Raw genomic sequence first — 19,301 nt, 5'->3', positions numbered from 1 at the left:
AACCTGCCTTGACTGGTCTTGAACACTGGAGGGGTAATAACAGCGCTGTGAGCATCGAGTCAGTTCCTATTTCTTGTAAAAACTCTGCCGTGAGTTATGAATTCCATAAGTTAAAATTTCTTCCAAGAATGAAAAGTTACTGAGAACACCAGTGGGGAACACACACTGTGTATGAATGACTGGGGTATCACAAGACAATCCGCTGGTACAAATAAGTTATAAACTAGCAATTTCACCACATTTTCCTTTTCTGATAGTAATTACCATATCAGGTTCACATACAGTAAGTGACAAAAGTGAACAATTGAAACAAAGCATCAATAATGCCTGGAACATAAGAAATATAGCAAGAGCCGCTAATTACCTTAATGTTCAACTAAATACTTTTCCTACTTTAGATAATGTTACACAATCTACCCCACTGTTATTCCAAGGATACATTTGCCCCACGAGTGAGTAATTATAGACAGGACTGGAAATAAATCCACCTTTAATTTTGAAGATCATGTTTCTTGGCGAAACGAGCTGTTTAAGATCATAGGTGGCTCGTGACTATGAAACAATAGGCCCAGCGGACCCGAGGATCAGACTGAGATTGTGCTGTAACTTGAGTACAGACCTGGAATTAGCAGGGAGAAATTAGTGTGCCGATAGTGTGTTGATAAAATAAGGAAGGCAAGAGAGGGAGCTTTATTCTGCTTATTTCCCAGTTTTCACTTTCTGGGTAAGACCATGCATGCGCCACTGAGCCTGCGTCAAACACTGGGATCCATTTTGCAATACCTCACAAATGGTCTGACGGCTAATGTTTTGAAGACCTATGGAAGTAAAATTAATACTAAAATATACAATTACACTGTTATAGACGACGAGTATTATTGCTGAGTAAAATAAAGATTGGTTGACTTCAAAAGCGGGAAAGAAGTTCTCAATTTCATTTCACCCAGTAGATTCTTTGTTATCTGGAATCTATAATTTAACCACTTGAAAAAGATGAATATATAAGGGATGTATCTGTAAAGATCACTTTATTTTGCATCCATTTCAACATTTAGAATTTTGTTCACCATGACCGCTGTTCAGGTTATTGTTGCCAAGAGAACTGCCTTTGGGATATCAAATAAAGCCCAGAGCTATGTGTCACATGTTTTCCGAGCGGTTGAAACCCAACCTTGGTTCTTAGCCAAACCTTCTGCTTCCACTCAGTATGTATGGCAGATCAGCGAGGACGCTTTTCATTAGACATAATCCCAAAACATGGTGCCCCAGAAACCAACCTGTGGATGAGTTGGACGGACCCACCATCGCCAGGGATTCGAATGTCGTCACCCAAGGCTGATTCTGCCGCTATGGTTTCACTCCACAACAAGAACCTATTGTCTTGGGCCAGAAACCCAGAAACTAGAAGGATGTGGGGCATGGATCGGGCTAAAAGGACTCTTGGCAAATACATCTGTGGGGGTGGTCTGTAACACATTATAATGCAGTCTTTCTATATGTCCTCTTCGTCAACTGTGTCATTTTGGTATGAATGGAAAAGGAACCCACAATTCTGATCTACTTCATCCGGTTTAAGAAGCCCATGCTCAACTCTTGCTCAAAGTTAGTTTACTTATGTTACCATGAATCTGACACAAATACGATATTTTAAAGGAGTTAGTGAATAAAGGTACTAATACTGCAAAGCTGTGTTCTAATTCTAAATGGGTCGTTGGCTCGTTTTGAATATTGCCATGGGATTTTTGGAATGTCCTTTCAGAAGTTCCTTTTTCAGTCTGGCTTTCTGTCAGCATCGCAGTACAAAAGGAAGATGGTGATGTCACAGGCCACTGGTGCGTTGTTTAACTAAATCTGCACTGGAAATAAAAGTTTAGTTAAGCGGAGATATAGACAACGGCTAAAGGTGTTCATCATTTCTACCAGTTATTAATGAACTCAGAATAGAGAACATGCTCCTTTCATTGCCATTTTATATTGAGTTTTGAACAGGGTCGGACTACATCAGGGGAAAAACATGGGTAGTTTTCGTGTGTCCGAAACAATCAACTTATGGCAGACAGCATCATCCAACAAGTCAGTGGTTTGTGCAGATTGGACTGAAAATTATAGCATCAAATTATAGTGAATATATTCAGCACTTTCTGTAAACACAGACTTGCACCCATTGTAGTTATTAGTGTTTGCTGTGAATGTTCCTACTTGTACATGCCCTTTCCAGAATAAATAAAGCACTGAATCTATCATTCAATGCTGAAGGTAATTCTTCATACTTAAATTTCAGAGATTTAATAACAGGAATGATTTTCATAATTATACCAAAAATTATAACATTGCTTTTCATTAACCACTGTCGTCTCCTTATGCACATACCTGAAATAAGAGAGGGTTAAAACCCCACTCTTTGTCATAAAATATTTTTTAATTGTTGTCAGGCAAGAAAGGAGGTGAGCGTGGCAAGAAGTCACATCTTCCCACAGGAAGTTCCGTCCAGTTCATAAGAAGGGTGCCTGTGCCCTCCACTGGCGGACTGCATCAACTGTCAATCCCACTCAGAGATGATGAGAGTGGCTCCGCCCTGAGGGCGGGGCCTTCCCACAAGCTCCACCCCTTATCAACATGGGGGGCTCAAAGACTATAAAACTTATAGAGGTGCTCAATCAAGCATAAGGATTCCAAAAGCTTGAATGTTCCCTGATCTATGTCTGCATCTGTGTTACCTACATAACAAAACGATGTTGTCTCGGTAAGTGAACAATGAGAAATATCTAAATGCCTGGTGTGTTACTGGTTAGCAGCTCAACAAGCAGTGTACTGTGTTTCCTAAACAGCAAACAGCAGAACTTAAACTAGTGCAGTATTACAGGCTGGTTTCCTCACAAATTTAGTGACCCAGCTGAAACTGGCAAACATAGATGCCATTGTTACTGCTGAAATTTGTCGTGGGCCTTCCATGGCATATTCCATAAAGTTATCAATAATTTAACAAAAGATCATTTAATTTAAAATTTTAAATTATTCTTTATGGAATCTACTTAGTTTGATTAAAAAAAAACATAGCTCATAATGATGGACAAAGGAGGAACATTTTATAGAATTTGATTTAATTGTTAGAATTTAGAAATTAATTTTAATGAAAAATAGTAATCAGCAAAACATGAAGGGGATAACCGCAACCTGGATTGAAAAACTAATCTGAACCAACTGGGTTTTTTGTCATGTTGCTTATGCATGCGATTAATGAGAGTGATCAAATGATTTTTTGTATTCTTCAGCTCAAAGAAAATGTACCCTATCTTTACATTTATAATTGTTAAGATTAAGTTAAGCTTCTGAAACCTCAGTAATGTATTCTTAAAATTAGTATTAGTCTCATTTTCTTCATACACTCTGGATGGTAATTTATGTAAACAAAATTTAAGAAAATATACAAGAGATTAATTATTAAGCAGAAACTGCTGAAATCTCAACACCGAATGGCAGCATTTAAAATTTTTTTGCAGTCACTTGTAACAAAAATACTGAATGTGTACCAAATATTTACTACCACCTTTTGTCCTGAGTTGATTTTTGCCAAATATTCTTAAAATTAAGTGTCATGGAACTGATTTTACTGTGGTTTCTGTGTTTTTCAGAAATCTTTTAATGTTTTCAGCAATGATGTTCTTGGCTACCAGTGTTTCAGCTGCTCCAGTTGAAGGTATGACAATCATTGAGAATCATTCATGATTTCAGTTTCACGATGAATGTGGAACTTCACTGCAAAAAACACACCTGTACGAACAAGTAATTTTGCTTTGCTTGCACATATAGACTGGTTTTTGGAGGCGCCATTCACCAAACTTGGAAAGATCCTCTTCAGTGCTGTAAAGGAAATGTTTACTGACGTAAAAATATCAGAGGCAGAAAACAGCCTGTTCTACGTGTTCAATGAATTATCATTAATATAAATTTGTCATGAGGGGGGTGTGGTGGCGCAGCGGATTTGGCCAAGGTCTGCTCTCCGCTGGGTCTGGGGTTTGAGTCCCACTTAGGGTGCCTTGTGACAGACTGTCATCTCATTCTGGGTGTGTCCATCCCCCTCCAGCCTTGAGCCCCATGTTGCTGGGTTAGGCTCTGGCTTGCCGCAGCCCTGTTTGGGACAAGCAGATTCAGAGTGTGTGCGTGTGTGTGTCAATTTGTCATGCACTATTTGTCCTTTCAGTCTAGTCTTTGACAGGAATACTCAACAGTAAAATTAGTGAAAGAGCCATTTCCCAGTTCACCCAACTAACAGCATGTTTACCAAAACCAATTCCAGATTGCCATAATAGTAGAAGGATTAACACTTAACAGCTCCATCTTTGAATATTAAAGTTCTGTATATATTTTACTGCTCTGTTATGGACACACATGAATGAAATCAAGATGCAAGAATATCTTTAACCTTCTTATTAGCACGAATGGAGTTTTATCAGATTTTTAAAGGCAAATTAATAAAAATGTCAGCACAACCTTTGAACTATGTGATATTCTTGGGTATCGCAGATAGATGAAGGAGCTCTTCTGCCAAGTAGAAGAGACTAAGGAGCCTGAGGACCCCAAAACAATCTCAATACACACAACAGCCTCAGCTACTGATCTGTCACTTACTGTGATGTCAAAATTACATACCGGCGCAGAATGGGTCCTATAAAGTTGTAGATGAAGACAGATTTATTGGAAATGTAGGATTGTGTACGGTAAAAGCCTCAATTTTCTGGCCATGTCGGGTTGTCGTTTTCAGAGAAGGAGGTGGAAGAAGCTGAGGTTGAACCAGAGGAAGGTGAAGAGGAGCTCTCTGAGGAAGAAGGTAGGACACACAGGGAGAGTTTGACGTATCAAGTCATCTGAGCCCATCAGGTCCTGCTGTGGAGTATGGAGAGTTTATGTTCTGATGTCCCTTACTTCAGAATTGATAGTGTTTATTGCAATCATAACTCTTACCTTAATAAGAGAATCTTGGGACCAAATCTACAATAATTATAATGGTTGAAAAGTAAACAACAATTATAATAACAAACTGGGATCTATTCTCAGAGAGAACATCAGTGATGACAAGAAAGGAGGCTTCCGGTAGCAGAATTGCCTATTTATCAGTGACTGGTTTACTGTATAAACTACCCCGTGAAATATATTGCCTTTCAAAAGTTAAAAATGATTGGAATATGTATAAACATCTCATAACATAAACCTCAAAATGTAAATGAATTCTAAGATATGTAAGAGTTGTTTTCATTCATTTTGACCGAACTGACATTTGTCGTTGCTCATAAATGTAAAATATCTCAATTTTTTATTTGTGTATCTAAATCTTTCCCAAAAATGAACACATCACATGTAACATACACAATAACCAATGTAAACCAAATAATTTGTCAGTAAAAATAGGATAATGCTCCCAGGGTCTCACTGAGGACAGTCAAAGAGGTTTTGATTTCACTTTATTTTATTCAGTTTTTAACATTGTTAGTTTTTAAGCTTAACAAATGAAAGTGGTAAATGAAAATGAAAATGGAAAACGTAACGAACGACTAAAATGTGCAGCGAGGCATTACGTTAAGTCTTCATGACAATATCAGTCTATGCAGGTTTCTAAAAACCTGCGAAGGACAGAAGAAGGAAACATTTGAACAGTTTATGAACTGTATCGATATCCTTTTCTTTTCAGATGATGATGACTCCAAGAGTCAGGATTTGAATATGGGTGAGAAGTTAATAACTTGCCACCAGCGTGTATCGCACTCTTTGCTCTAGCTATTATTATCTCACCTATTTGGAAATGGGACTTCCACATCCAAAACCACATTTATTAATATAGTATTAGCATTAGTATTAGTGGACGCATTAACTCCAGCCCAAGAGTGCAAAATATATCTGCACAGGATTGCGCTGCTTTTTCTTCCCATGGTCTAGGTGAATAAGTTGCATTAATTTCAATGCATAAACCATGCATAAATCTAAATTAAAGAAGCCTATGAAATGGAGAAAACTGTAAAAATTCTCCCATAAAACATATATAAACAATATATTTTAAACACTTAAGAAAACAACAGCTATATAAATGTTTTATTTTCTAACCAAATTTAACCTTTGTTTATTAATTATTAACATGAGATGATAAAAACATAATGAGTGCAAATTGCTAATACTTTTGCAAAGGGATACTTTCTTCCTATGGGATTATTAACAAAGAGAGTTTGATCATTTTGGAAGTAATAAAAAGGAATCAGCAATATCTCTTATTTTTTAAGGAGCTGGGGCACAGCTTTCTTCCACAGCGTCAAAAGATCAGGGTAAGGCGAAACTAATCTGCTTTGAGCCCATGGATGTCTTTGACGGAGAACAGTACAGCTCTTAGTCCATCTTGAGAGGCTTCACTAGGTTTATTTCAAGGTGCTGACTTGGATTATACTCTGATAAAGTTTCAGAGCAGGACAAACCAGCGACTTTGGAAACTTTGTACAATATCCTATATAACTGCCTGACACAGGACATTATTGAGCCCAGCTGTAAAGAGATAATCTTCACAAACTAGCCGAGTACTTTGTTCACGTTTGCTTGAAATCAATACTTCTTTTTCTTTCAAGGCACACTGGGTCAGCTTGAAGCTTCATTTGAAGGCGATCCGTTTAATGGTAAGAGTTTTGATGGATTTTCATCGAGTCAAATATGTTTGTAAGGATTAATCAAGGAATTTTTTTGCCCGAGCTTTCTCCCTTAGTCGGGATTTAGCTGTGCTTCTTCTTCAACACAGGCCAGAAACTAAATGGTGCTAAACCGACAGACGGAGGTGGTCATGACCGTGAGTATTTATCTTCACCCCCCTTTGGAAAGTCACTATTCCCTTTATCGTTTAAGGACAGTCGCTCTCATTTCGCAGTGTTAAGCAGTGCCTGTGTAGAGGAAGTTAGCAAAGTTGTTAAAAAAGTTCATTTTTAAAGTTTCAGTATTGTACTATCTGAAATTCTGCATGCTCACACAAAACACGCTCGCACAAACAAAGTCATGTATGCCAACCAGATGCATCCCAATGGTGTCCTTCTCTCGTTGTGTTTGTGACGCAGGTGGCACCGGGGGAGATCCACAGGCCCCGCCCCCTGACAGCAGCCTTCATGGTGAGGATCCGTTCTCTTCGGTACCTTGCCCGAGCTTTGAGGTTCCAGTGTGTGAGAGGAGGTTACTTACACTGTTCCCCCATCCTCCTTCTCCCCTTCCTGTGAGGTAGAGCCCAGTCTGTCAGCACATGCGGCTTCCAGTGGCCATACAAGTGTCGCAGGTAAAAATGTGAGATTGAATGAGATTGGGATCGAAAAGCTATTTAAGTAGCCATACGTCAAATCTAAGGTCAATATTTTACGTGAATGGCACCTGGGAACTGGACTCATCACCACAAGGCTACAGGGTCAAACTCCAAGAGCGGCCCTACTGTAGTACTCTGAGTCGGTACCCCGGTGTAGTTTAGTTAAAATGATCATCGGCATAAATTATCTTTGATTTTAATATCGGCCTGAGCCAAAAAAGCTGAGTAATGATGATCTTGGCTCCAGGTGCAAGTGGAGGGGTGCCAGCTCATGGCAGTGCAGCCATACAGCCAGGGCATCCAGGTAAGACAAAACCCTGAAGGCCACCTCAACAGTGAAGATATTCAAAGCTATTCATTTCAAATCCCCAATAGTATCAAACGTTTCAAATTTCTAGTTATTATATAATGCTGTTTTACCGAGAGTGGCGTATTTCTTTAGTTAGTTATACTCACCTCTTTGACTTAAAGTGTTTCCAGTGTACTAACAGAAACACGTGTATGGACCGGATTTGTCGTTAAGTCGGTTTTCAAGTGTGTGGAAGCATTAAGTAAACCTGGTTACAAAAAACTCATTGCAATATCAAACATATTGCAGTAAAAATAAATAAAGTAATTGTGCATATCAAAAATGGAACTGTTTGAGAGCAGCAGTCCAAAAATCATTAATAAAATGAGTCTTCCTTAGTCATTATTTTTGCAGATGATTCATTTGGCATTTTGCTGTTTGTAATCGTGTATGTAAGCTCTCTTTGCCATTTTTCTGTGCCAGATCAAGCAGTTCTTCCAGCTCAGCCTGAAATGTTCTTAAATGGTACGTGAAAGAAATGATTAGAGGATGGTTTAAAATTGCACGAAAGCATACCAGCACTACGCATGATTAGTTACACAAGAGCCAGACCAAAGTCATGCAACTAACCTTCACAATGGGACAAAAGGCTTTGAGCCACCGCATCTCATCTGCAAGGGATCCATTGGAAGATCTTATGTTTGTTTTCTCCTATAGGTGATGCATCTACCTTCAGTTTCAGCTCTCAAGTGGACTCTCCAGGTGAGACAACGGGCAAATCAGGGTCGGGGTTAGTGTACGTCCCGGACATATAGGTAGGTCCGAGGGGGACATGACTCCGTTGCCTATGAAACATGTGATCCATCAATAAAGATGCCTGACATCCCACGTTTGTCCAGGTTCTGTGAAGAATGGCCAAGAAGTGCCCGAGACAGAGTCTAATGGTATGGCGGCATGAGGAGAACATGACAAATATTGTTGACAAATACCCCCAGGCTGCTGATTATGTCATGTAAGCACCCCATTGCTCTTAAAGCTACATCACTCTCACTTCAGGGAATGGACACAAACTGCTTCTCGGGGGATCGCTGTCTGGAGCTACAGGTGAGGATGTTGCCAGGGTGTTACATTTGAGGCTGGCGAGCAGGTTTTGATAGGACTGCGTGTGTAGAGTTCTGGGCTGCTTTTACTGATTGCGTAACTACTGATACGGTATTACAAAAATCACAGAAAAAAAAAAAAAATTATTCCAATTTAGTCATCTCACTCTTTTGGTTTCTGACCATGTTGTGATTTTTTTATTTTTTTTTATAGAATTTTTAACAGTTCTGACATGTTAAACCTTTCCAAGTGTTTATTTTCTACGCAGTAACTAGGATTCACACCCAGTGTTTGTGTACATTGTAAGACAGAATAAATGCTAAATTCTTATATCAGTTTACATGTGTTTCACACACTGCAGACCAGCATGGTGTTGATCAAAGTGTGTCTTCAGCAGGTAAGTTCAACACTGGGTGACACTAGCTGGACTTTTCACTGCAGTAAAGTTCAAGTTCAAGTGGGTTTTATTTGTCACTATCTACCTCTATCTAGCTTGTATACGGTGGAATTAACTGTCAATTCTTAAATCAGCTGAAAAGATGGTTACTTACATGTCAGTGTAGGTACTGAGGATGATTGCGTAATCTGATATCTGACACAGAAACATTCCAATAAGGCATCAAAATAGTACTACTTCCGTACAGCTGTACAGCTAACTCAGATACTCTGTTTCTGCTGGAAAATGCCATTTGAACAAAGTTCTGCTGCTTCTTGCTGATGTTTCGTTCCAGCTGATGGTGTGACTCCAAGAGGACTTGCTGGTGGCAGCTCTCATCCAGATGCTTCAGGTAACGCTGGCGGTTTGAGCTCCGCCACAGGTTGTATGCCTTCCCACCCTTGGTCCTGTAACTGTTATGGAAGCTGCAGTGAGATGGGCAGGATTTGAAGGCAGCTTTTGCTCCAAGGTGCTGATGTGTTGTTGCGTCTGTATGAGCCCTCTTGTGGTCATCACGACTCCCTCCCTTAATATTATACAATGTAGTCCATTGTGTAGGGGGTGCTGCTGACCATAACTTGGCTTCACTGATGTGGAAGAATGAGCATGCCAGCATCCCCATGCTTCATTACCATGTCTGATGCTGGACAACCATCACTTGACCTCCCTGATCTTGAGACCATGTCATCACCTTTAAATTAAACTCTAAATGACTTAATTGATTTAGTCTGTCTGCATCTATCCCTGCTGCCATATGATAATGTTGAGTACTGAGAGGTAAAGTCAAGCTAAATTCACTCATGCAGTAAGCTAGAAGAAGCAAAACTAAAAATGTGACCATGTCAAGGAACATAATTGGCTTTTGGCACATAACTTTTCCAACACCATAGTTTTTCATATTTTTCCAAGGCATAAAGCACAAGAATTTCTGGTTTACTGCTAACCCTTGGAGAGTGTTTCATGGAAATATGTGACATCTTATTATTTTTCTCTCCATATCACTTTCTCTCTCTGTTTTAACGGTAGGACTTGCTGGAGATCCAGGAATCTCACAAACACTTTCAACAGGTATGCCATAATTTAACTGTACTCAGATACCTAAAAGTGATTTTGTGAATTCTATTAATGGGTTTCATCTTTGAAAATTTCATTTACCCAAGAGTCTTATGTCTCTAACCTAACCTAACCTAACCTAACCTAACCTCTATCTCTATCCTTCTTATTTTCCAAGCTTCAAATGGCCCATCAGGCCATGACAGTACCTTTCTGGACTTAAGTTTAACTTTTGCTGTTATTATATAATCATATTTTTCAAAAAGCATATAATAAGGTGGGGGGCTTGGGTGCACAGTGGGTTTGACCGGGTCCTGCTCTCCAGTGGGTCTAGGGTTTGAGTCCCACTTGGGATGCCTTGCGACGGACTGGCGTCCCGTCCTGGGTGTGTCCCCTCCCCCTCCAGCCTTGTGCCTTGTGTTGCCGGGTTAGGCTCCGGCTTGCAGCAACCCCGCTCGGAACCAGCAGCTTCAGTCAACGTGTGTTCTTTACAGACCTGATGCACTGGTATCAATATGTAGGTGTTTTTGGAAAATACAGTTATAGTAAATTTGTTAGGAGGCATGCCTCCAGACTTTATGATCTTTGATCACAGCACGGAATATAAAGCATTTTTCCTACAATATTTTCCAATCCCAGCAGGCTTGGTTGAGCCAGTTGATGGTTTTCTTAGCCAGTTCCTCTTTCTCCCTCTCTCTTTCTCTGTCCAATGTCACTAGGTGCTGGAGATCCCAGTCATGTGTCCTACTCCACTGACCACATGGGTAAAGGGGACATATCGAATCTAAGCTTGTGGTGAAACATACCTTTCCCAGCACAGTGTCTATGCTATTATTAACAAAATACCTCTGTTTGCCTCCCTTGTGAATAAAGGCACTGGAGATCGTACTGCCGAGTCTAGTTTTCAGAGCGTCACAACCGGTAATTAAATATTCACAACTTCTGTCATGAAAAGTAATTATCATTTAGTCAACACAGGTCTGAGTCTATATTGCACAATACTGTGTTATTGCTACCAGAAAAAAGTTTCAAGACCTTTATTCTATGTGATGAACTGTGAAACTAAAGACAAGCAAAGCAATATATTGAGGGGATAACGAGCAGTATCTCATGATTAACAGTCATCTTTTGTAATATTGGTGATTACTCTGACATCTGATTAGAACTGATGTAATATTTGTTGTTTTCCAAATGCTATTTGAGGCTTCGTGTTTCTTTTAATTTCAGATGCAGCTGTTGTGTCTGCCATGATGTCACAGACTGAGCATTTTTCTGTGGACCACATGGGTAGGTTCATAGCATGTAAAGCACATATTTTGTGTCTATTAATCATATTAGCAGTGGGGGGGTGCGATGGTGCGTTGGGTTGGACCGCAGTCCCGCTCTCTGGTGGGTCTGGAGCTCGAGTCCCGCTTGGGATGCCTTACGATGGACTGGCATCCCATCCTGGGTGTGTCCCCTCACCCTCCAGCCTTATGCCCTGTGTTGCCAGGTTAGGCTCTGGCTCTCTGCAACCCTGCATGGGACAAGCAGTTTCAGACAGTGTGTGTGTGTGTGTGTGTGTGTGTGTGTAATCATATTAGCAATAATAATAATGACAACATTAATCGACATTTTCAAAAAATATTTTCTATATATTTGAGAGGGTGCAACGTATGAAATATGTAGACTTCAACAGTTAATGAAAACAGTGGTTTTTCACATGAAAATATTTTATATGGGGAAATATTGTGGGATGCGTGCTAAATATGTATTTACATTGAGATAATTAATCATTGTCAGATTCATGCAAACAGATCAACAAATGTACTCTTTTCAGGTAACGGTCATCAGAAACCAGGGCTCGAGACACACCATCGGGGTACCTCCTCTGCTGTCTTAATTCCGGTTTACCTTCTTGAACAAAAAAACTAACCATGAAAATTTGTTCATTTAAATGTGTATATCCTTTACAGGGGACCAATTTGATATCCACCATGGACTTTTAAGTAAGTGAAGTTACTGCATTTATAAAGAAGGAGACATCTGTAAGTAGTGCTAATCTAATGTGAAACCAGAGTAGATTCCACAAAGCCTAGCTGATTAAATTAACCTTTCATTCTATAAATTATACATGTAAAATATGCTATTATTTTAGTCTGTTCGCAGTACTTTGAACATGTGTTCAAAATTATTTCTGATATTTCAGGTGCGTATGGACAGTTTTGGGCAGTATTTATGATTTTCTAGATGTTTTTTCTGCCTACGCATTACACAAGCAGTAAAAGTTATCCGAAGCAGAGACTATACACCGGGTGACATCCCAAAACAGAGCAATAAATTTGATTTTTGATTTAATATGGAACACAGCGAGTGGAAATGTCAAGCTTCAGACACTTCGTAGCTGAGTCTTTATGTGGAAAAAGGCAGCATGGAAGTTCCAGTGGGCCATTCCAGGGCATATGAAACACTACAAGGTGGTTGCTCGCGAGGACACATATCGAGATTGCAGTTTGAAAGCGTGGCCAAAGAGAAATCTCTGTGCAGCCATCGCTTTTTAGACAAGGGAAAAGAGAAGTCGAGAAGAATTCCAAAATACAATTCATCACTCATTTCTTCCACCTCACAGGCGATGCTCACGGCGTCTCTCAGCATGGCTCAGCAGGTGCGTAGATACGTTTCTGCACAACGCACTCAACGACTTGCCTCTTACACCAGTCTTGGGACTGAACCGTTTATACTTTACGGTGTTATTACAGCGGTTCACAGCAAGAAACCTCTGGCTGAATTTATGCGCTTTCACCGTTTAATTGAACGGAACCACATGTGGACACTGTTGAGAACCCAGTGTTCTACGATGCTGGATCGCTGCTTTTCTGTTAGTGCAAATAGGCGCGGCGGATCGGCACGTTAGCCCTCAGGCAGACGCAATCGGTAAGTCAGCTGTCAGATCGCTCACGTTAAAAGCGGCAGAGTACTTGGCTTGAGCGAGAGAAGTTCATCGGGCGTTTCGGACGCTTTAATTTGCAAAAAAAAAAAAAAAAAACGAAAAATGAAAAAGCGCATCTACCCTCCAGCAGCCAGATGTCTATGAAACACATCTACTGCACTTTCAGATGATATTTCAGGCCCAAGTGTCTAAGGAGTCTAAGTCAGCTTTCCAGTATGTACGTATTGATCCCATCTCCTGGGTTTCCCCAGTTGCTCCAGCTGCTGGGGTGGCAGATCCTCAGAGTGTATTTTCCCACACATACCTAACAGGTACAATGATCGCTCTTCCACATCTATCCATCTACACACAGCACAATAAAAAAAAAAAACCCACAGTGCCAGTAACTTTTACAGTTTTGCCCTAGTAATTAGTTCCATTGATATAACTGATGTCAGCTGAGTTTTTTTCATTTTTTCTCATACGCTGCATGCCAGGGATGCCGTCTATGTTGTAAGAACTCCGACAGCACTGTGAAATGAAGAGAACGAGGGGATGCAGTCAGTCAGCACAGACAGGTGTTTTTTCTACCCGCAGGTATGAGCGGGGGAGCTGTAACCAGTTCACATACACAGCTGGACGTTACAGGTAAGAAAGAAGCTCACAAATAGCTGTACACAGAATAAACTTGAAACACATATAGTGACAGCAAGTTATTGTGGCACTTGGTAAGTCTGCTCTGTATTGTTACCAACAGTAATACCCCTTTTTTTTTTTTTAAAACATTTCATTTAATTTGTGTCTGTGCCACTGTTCAGTTTTTTCTAGACCTAACAAAATCGCTACTTTCTCTTTTCACCTTTTTCGTAAATGTGCTATCAACCAAATAAGTGTGCTGTTATATGTCACTGTTTAAGTTCGAGAGGACGTTTACAGTTCCGGTCCACCGGATACTCTGGGTATGTATTTTTAATGTTTTTATATTTCTTTGCATTCTTTTTAAATCTTTGAGATGTTTGTATGAAGCGCAGCACATTTTAGACTTGGTCAGGTTTAGTGTGAATTGAATTTTTTATTTTATTTTATTTTATTATCTTTTGGTTTTTTTGCAGATCACCATTCCCAGCATGGTTGCTTCAGGGAATTTATCTTAAGATCTATTAAGTGTGTTAAAAAGCACAAAGTAACACATAGCAAATCTGGTTTATTTACTTATGCAAAAGTACGAGGGTAAGTCAAAAAGTATGCGCAATAACTCTTTGATGAACATTCTTGCAGATACTTTTTCACTTACCCTTGTGTGTACTGGTGAAGGACTCGGTCACGCCTGCGTCCTGTCATTGAGCAAACCTTCTCGCTCTCCATCCACAGGCCTGGGAGAAGCAGCTGTGACCGGCGGTCATACCAACACCACGGGTCAGTGCGTCCCACATCAACTGCTCTCCCTTCACTGTGTGGAAGTCACAGCCATGCACTGTGGACTAATAGGTTACTGTAGCCGCGGTGACACCGCTGACCTCCGACACGACCATTGAAACTGCTGCTCGTTTCTTTGAAAACCGAAGGGAAGAGACGGTCATTGCCACTGCACACACACATTTTCAGAACCGCTTGTCCCATACAGGGTCGCAGGGAACCGGAGCCTAACCCGGCAACACAGGGCGTAAGGCTAGAGGGGGAGGGGACACACCTAGGACGGGACGCCAGTCCGTCACAAGGCACCCCAAGCGGGACTCGAACCCCAGACCCACGGGAGAGCAGGAATGTGGTCCAACCCACTGCGCCACCACAGCCCCCCATTGCCACTGCATTTATGTGAAATTACCTTCATTTAATCGGTGATCTTCTAGAACGCTGCCATAGAGCACATGTACAAATGTAATCGTTGCCATCGCTTCACGAGCCCTTCAACCATAACATGCAAATGCATGCGTACGTTCCGTAGAGGCACAGTGCTGGCGCCGAGACTTGCATTTATAAATCCCAGAATCGGTCCTAGTGGAAGGACATGATTTAAACTCCACATGTAATGTTCCCAGAGCTGAGCAGCTTTGCACTGTCTATATTATATATAATACAGAACAGAGGGAACATTGATGATCTGCTATAAGCTGCTTGGTGGGAATATGATCCAAAAAAAAGTGTGTAGGATGTAGATTATCATGACACGTTGCCTTTTCTGGCTTCGTTAGCATATTAATAAAAAACATTGCTGTACTTGTGATGCAAGGTGCGCAGCTTTATAGACACACTGCTGTCTCCCCGGCACAGGATGGCCGGAGCCCCAGGGCGCCCTCCTTCGGACGGAAACGCCAGGTACGTTCACCAGCGTGGGGTCGGCCCTCCGACCACTGACGGCAGAGCGACCAGGCGTGTCTCACCGGACCGTGTTGTTTCAGTCGCAGGGGAACCGCACAGCGCCGCGCCCCACACGGACGCTACGGACGCAGGTGGGCGGGAAGCACCTCCGCGCTCTCTCACACGTCACACACACGTTCGCAAGGCAGCGCTGGCTCTCTGCTCTGCTCCACTGCAAGCAGAGTGCTATTCGCAGCGGTGGGGGGGGGGTCCTAACCAAACTTTTGTTTGTGCTCTCCCCATAGTCACCGCTGATCCGAAGGGAGTCCGCGACGGCTTCAGTAAGTCTGGCGACTGTTTATGTAGGTCCACCGAATACGGTGCTGCTTGAAAGCATGTGAACCCTTTAGTGATCCTCCTCACTCTTGTATAAATATTAATAAACTTATTAAAAGGATAAATGATTATGATCGACACACCTGATTCTACTTTTCTAGTTAGTTTCGCCGGTGCAACGTGGTGGGCGTCGCTTCATTTTACACCTGCACTAGTTCCGTTTTTCTACCACACGCACGATTTCCTCTAAAGCAACGTGTGAGATTGATCATTACACACCTGTTATGTCAGATGAGAGATAGTCCTTCTCCTTGAATGACCACTTGGTGGCGAAACTAAGGGGCGCAAGGGGTTCGCATGCTTTCGAGCAGCGCTGTATTTCATTATCGCAAAGTTGTTACCCGCATAACATCCCGTATCGCGCTGCGCTCCGGGTTCGGATGCGGTGAAGAAGGACACACGGACAGCGTTTGTCACGAACGTTTATTGGAACGCCAGTACGCGGTGAGAGATATAGGAGCGGACATAAGGAAATACTGCTCTCGCTCCAAGGACCCCTATTGCTCTAGGATCTGCACCTCAAGCCGGCCTTCCTCATGCTTTCCTGAACCTTTTTATGCTGCCCAATAGACACTCATCCCCTATAATCCCTGTGAGCCCCCACAGCCGTACAACACCTTGCCCAAACAACTATGTACAATAAACATCTGTTCCTGCTCAAACACGACACTCCTCTGTAACACATCATTACGGTACCAACCGACCAACATCTGCAACCGCTTGTCCCGAGCGGGGTTGGGGTGAGCCGGAGCCTTAGCCGGCAACGCAGGGCACAGAGCCGAAGGGGAAGTGGGCACACCCGGGATGGGACACCAGTCCATCACAAGGCACCCCAAGCAGGACTCGAACCCCAGGCCCACCACACAGTGGGCACTAGTCAAACCACCACACCCCCCACATTACAATATACTCTTTCAACATTTATACATATCTAGCGGTAGCACAGCAGGTTTGGCAGGGTCCTGCTCTCTAGTGGGTCTGGGGTTCGAGTCCCACTTGGGGTGTCCAGTGATGGACTGGCATTCTGTCCCAGGTGTGTCCCATCCTGTGTTACCAGGTTGGGCTCCAGCTTTCTGCAACCCTATTTGGGACAAGCAGCTTCAGCCAGTCTGTGTCAGTTTTTTTTTATTTAATGCAATGATTTTTTTTATTACTGCATTTTGCAGTTCTGCTCTGTACTTGTATTTCTCTTCATATACAGAGCACGCGTCTGACGAATTTTGTTTTATTAGATAAAAATGATAATTTGACCTGAATGACAACACATAGCGATGTACTTTCCCTGACGACGGACTCAGACAGCGATCGCCAGTGAGAAGCATTGCCGTTTGCTACCCTTGAGTTGTACTTGAAGCTGTTTCCAACATTACTTCGTGTTGTTGCCTTTGTTTCCGTACATCACTGTGACCAAGTGTTGCTGATAAAGAAAAAAGTATGTATATACAGGGGGTGCGGTGGTGCAGTGGGTTGGACCACAGTCCTGCTCTCCAGTGGGTCTGGGGTTCAAATCCCGCTTGGGGTGCCTTGTGGCGGACTGGCGTCCCTTCCTGGGTGTGTCCCTTTCCCCTTACTCCCTGTGTTGCCGGGTAGGCTCCGGTTCTCCGTGACCCCATATGGGACAAGCGGTTCTGAAAATGTGTGTGTATGTATATACAGTATGGTATATAGACTTGCATGTGAAATTGGATCTTTTTTTACTGCCATCTTTAACAGCATGTTCATGCAGTGATGTAACTTGCAATGTCTTTGTTTTAGGTCACCTAGGCACCACACCACAGACACAATCAGCTGGTAAGTTTAATGGGAGTTAAATGCTCGTTCAGAGCCACTCGACAGGCGTGTCTGCTCACGGGACACAGACACAGTCCGCCAGGTGACTCAGTCCGTGATCGTGACTGCGGGTTGGTGTTCCGGCCCCTTCGGAGGTAGATACTCAATAGCTCTTCTCCTTTCTCTGTTTTGTTTGCTCTTTTCAGTTCCCGCAGGGGAACAGTACATCACTTCTGGTCAGGGTCCTGAAGGTGGGTTGTTCTCTCCCAGGAGGCTTTGCTTCGTCTTTGTGAATTGCAAATATGAGTGTCATTTAAGGTTAAATGTTAAAAATACCAGCTGTAAAAAATATCCGAAATGTAATACATGAATAGTGAAATGCATTGTACGTTACCCATAAAATACATAAGTATTTACCCCAGATTTCCCGGTAGGTATCACAGATTTCGAGTGGACACACAGTAAATGTGCTTTTCGTCTTGAGCCAGTTAATTTTGCTCCCATGTAAAGATATGAAAGATATTTTACATTCAGGTAGTGATAAAGGGGTATCGGAACATATTGTACCATCATCATCATCATCACCATCACCACCACAGAGGGCAGGGAGCAGGATTTAGAAAGTCATTGGGCACCAGGTGTTATGACTAAAGTGTTTTTCCAACGGCAAGGTGCAGAAAACGTGGAACTGGAGGATACCTGCTGACTTCCACATCAAGCCACGTGTCAAGATCTTGCGTTTCAGATTTCAGTGTAAGGACCAGTGGGCCTGGAGGAAGACCGATGAGCCGGCCCGTTAATAATCGGATCGGGCTGCCTGTTCGTCCGTTTTCACTATTTAAGCACAAAAGAACGTCCCTTTCACAGCATCTGCCGGGAAATATACTGCAGTTTTATGTAATATCTTAAGACAAAAAAAAAAGAGGAAAAGTCTGGATTGATGTGCTAAACTGTAAAAAGCTGAAAACAATTTGAAACTTACAGTGCCTGCAAGTACTGTATTTTTATATATTTAAGCAATACTCATTACCAGTGTGACAATTTGTAAACTGCCAAATGTCTATCACTTGAAAGTAATCTTTACATTAAAGTTATCACCCATTTTGAACATCAGCATGTACAGCTACTGTTGATGACCTCACAACGGAGTCTCCATTCTGCTCCCGTTATGCGCATCATGGTCAATGCACCCAAATAATGTCAAGTTTCCAGTTTTTTAATGCTTAATGTTATTCTCCAAATAATCTTTCTGTAACAAAAGATGTTAGCTCATGCTTGGTTGCTAACATTCATTTTCAATACTTTTCCTGAAGTAAAAAACACATTATACCACCTTAATTTGTTTTAACCAATAAATAGCAAACAGTTCTTTATAAGCCCATTTTTTTGTTCTAAAACAACAAGTATTCCTTTTCCCCCAGAAATCCTGTGTCTGTTACTACTATAGCTGCCACTTTTACTGGTAACGATACAATAGAAGAATGTATTGCTGAGTAACATCTAGTCTAGATTTGATAACCATAGGCCCAAAAATGTTGCAAAAATTAACTTGCATTGGGGAATGAAGAAGCATTTTCAACAAGTCATTTCTAAATATAAACATCTAGGGCCCAGAAGGCCGAACCATTTTAAAAACATAAAAAAATTAAAGTTCGTCAATGAAAAAATGTAAAACACCAAAATAGAAGAGATTAACAGTAACGATCATATGGCAACCAGCCTATAAATGCAT

The 19,301-nt window shown here is 41.6% G+C and overlaps 2 protein-coding genes across 6 annotated transcripts; both read left to right on the top strand.

Moving 5' to 3' along the window:
• Positions 1-2,674: 2,674 nt before the first annotated feature.
• Positions 2,675-13,222, top strand: LOC108921988 (uncharacterized). Its single transcript, XM_018731799.1, has 21 exons — positions 2,675-2,743; positions 3,633-3,697; positions 4,763-4,828; positions 5,687-5,722; positions 6,270-6,311; positions 6,606-6,653; positions 6,773-6,820; positions 7,083-7,133; positions 7,244-7,294; positions 7,566-7,622; positions 8,091-8,132; positions 8,325-8,369; positions 8,507-8,551; positions 8,664-8,711; positions 9,070-9,105; positions 9,440-9,496; positions 10,171-10,212; positions 10,917-10,961; positions 11,071-11,118; positions 11,425-11,484; positions 12,017-13,222. The coding sequence occupies exons 1-21, from the start codon at positions 2,685-2,687 to the stop codon at positions 12,109-12,111; spliced, it is 1,086 nt and encodes a 361-aa protein (XP_018587315.1). The 5' UTR covers positions 2,675-2,684; the 3' UTR covers positions 12,112-13,222.
• LOC108921989 (uncharacterized) lies at positions 12,134-19,180 on the top strand. 5 transcript variants are annotated; one of them, XM_018731804.2, is made up of 12 exons: positions 12,134-12,185; positions 12,806-12,841; positions 13,378-13,437; positions 13,703-13,753; positions 14,023-14,064; positions 14,477-14,521; positions 15,377-15,421; positions 15,505-15,555; positions 15,709-15,744; positions 17,555-17,590; positions 17,776-17,820; positions 18,247-19,180. In XM_018731804.2, the coding sequence occupies exons 1-12, from the start codon at positions 12,134-12,136 to the stop codon at positions 18,273-18,275; spliced, it is 528 nt and encodes a 175-aa protein (XP_018587320.1). In that variant the 3' UTR covers positions 18,276-19,180. The 5 variants fall into 5 exon arrangements, with proteins under 5 accessions (XP_018587320.1, XP_018587317.1, XP_018587316.1 ...); XM_018731801.2 differs by having other exon boundaries at positions 18,241-19,180; XM_018731800.2 differs by having other exon boundaries at positions 17,776-19,180.
• The last annotated feature ends 121 nt before the right edge of the window (positions 19,181-19,301 follow it).

Source organism: Scleropages formosus, chromosome 23 (genome assembly GCF_900964775.1).
Source record: "Scleropages formosus chromosome 23, fSclFor1.1, whole genome shotgun sequence".
In the NCBI taxonomy this organism is placed as follows: domain Eukaryota; kingdom Metazoa; phylum Chordata; class Actinopteri; order Osteoglossiformes; family Osteoglossidae; genus Scleropages; species Scleropages formosus.
The sequence above is the reverse complement of the archived record's forward strand: the minus strand, read 5'-3'. Positions and strand labels throughout refer to the sequence as shown.

What these genes read in the sequence shown, in the direction of transcription:
- LOC108921988 (XM_018731799.1), top strand. Translation starts at nt 2,685, where the DNA reads ATGTTCCCTGATCTATGTCTGCATCTGTGTTACCTACATAACAAAACG. An exon ending in AGACGGAGGTGGTCATGACC is followed by an intron (nt 6,821 to 7,082) that starts GTGAGTATTTAT and finishes TTTGTGACGCAG; the next exon opens with GTGGCACCGGGGGAGATCCA. An exon ending in ATCGCTGTCTGGAGCTACAG is followed by an intron (nt 8,712 to 9,069) that starts GTGAGGATGTTG and finishes CACACACTGCAG; the next exon opens with ACCAGCATGGTGTTGATCAA.
- LOC108921989 (XM_018731800.2), top strand. Translation starts at nt 12,134, where the DNA reads ATGTGTATATCCTTTACAGGGGACCAATTTGATATCCACCATGGACTT. An exon ending in TACACAGCTGGACGTTACAG is followed by an intron (nt 13,754 to 14,022) that starts GTAAGAAAGAAG and finishes TCACTGTTTAAG; the next exon opens with TTCGAGAGGACGTTTACAGT. An exon ending in CGGTCCACCGGATACTCTGG is followed by an intron (nt 14,065 to 14,476) that starts GTATGTATTTTT and finishes CTCCATCCACAG; the next exon opens with GCCTGGGAGAAGCAGCTGTG.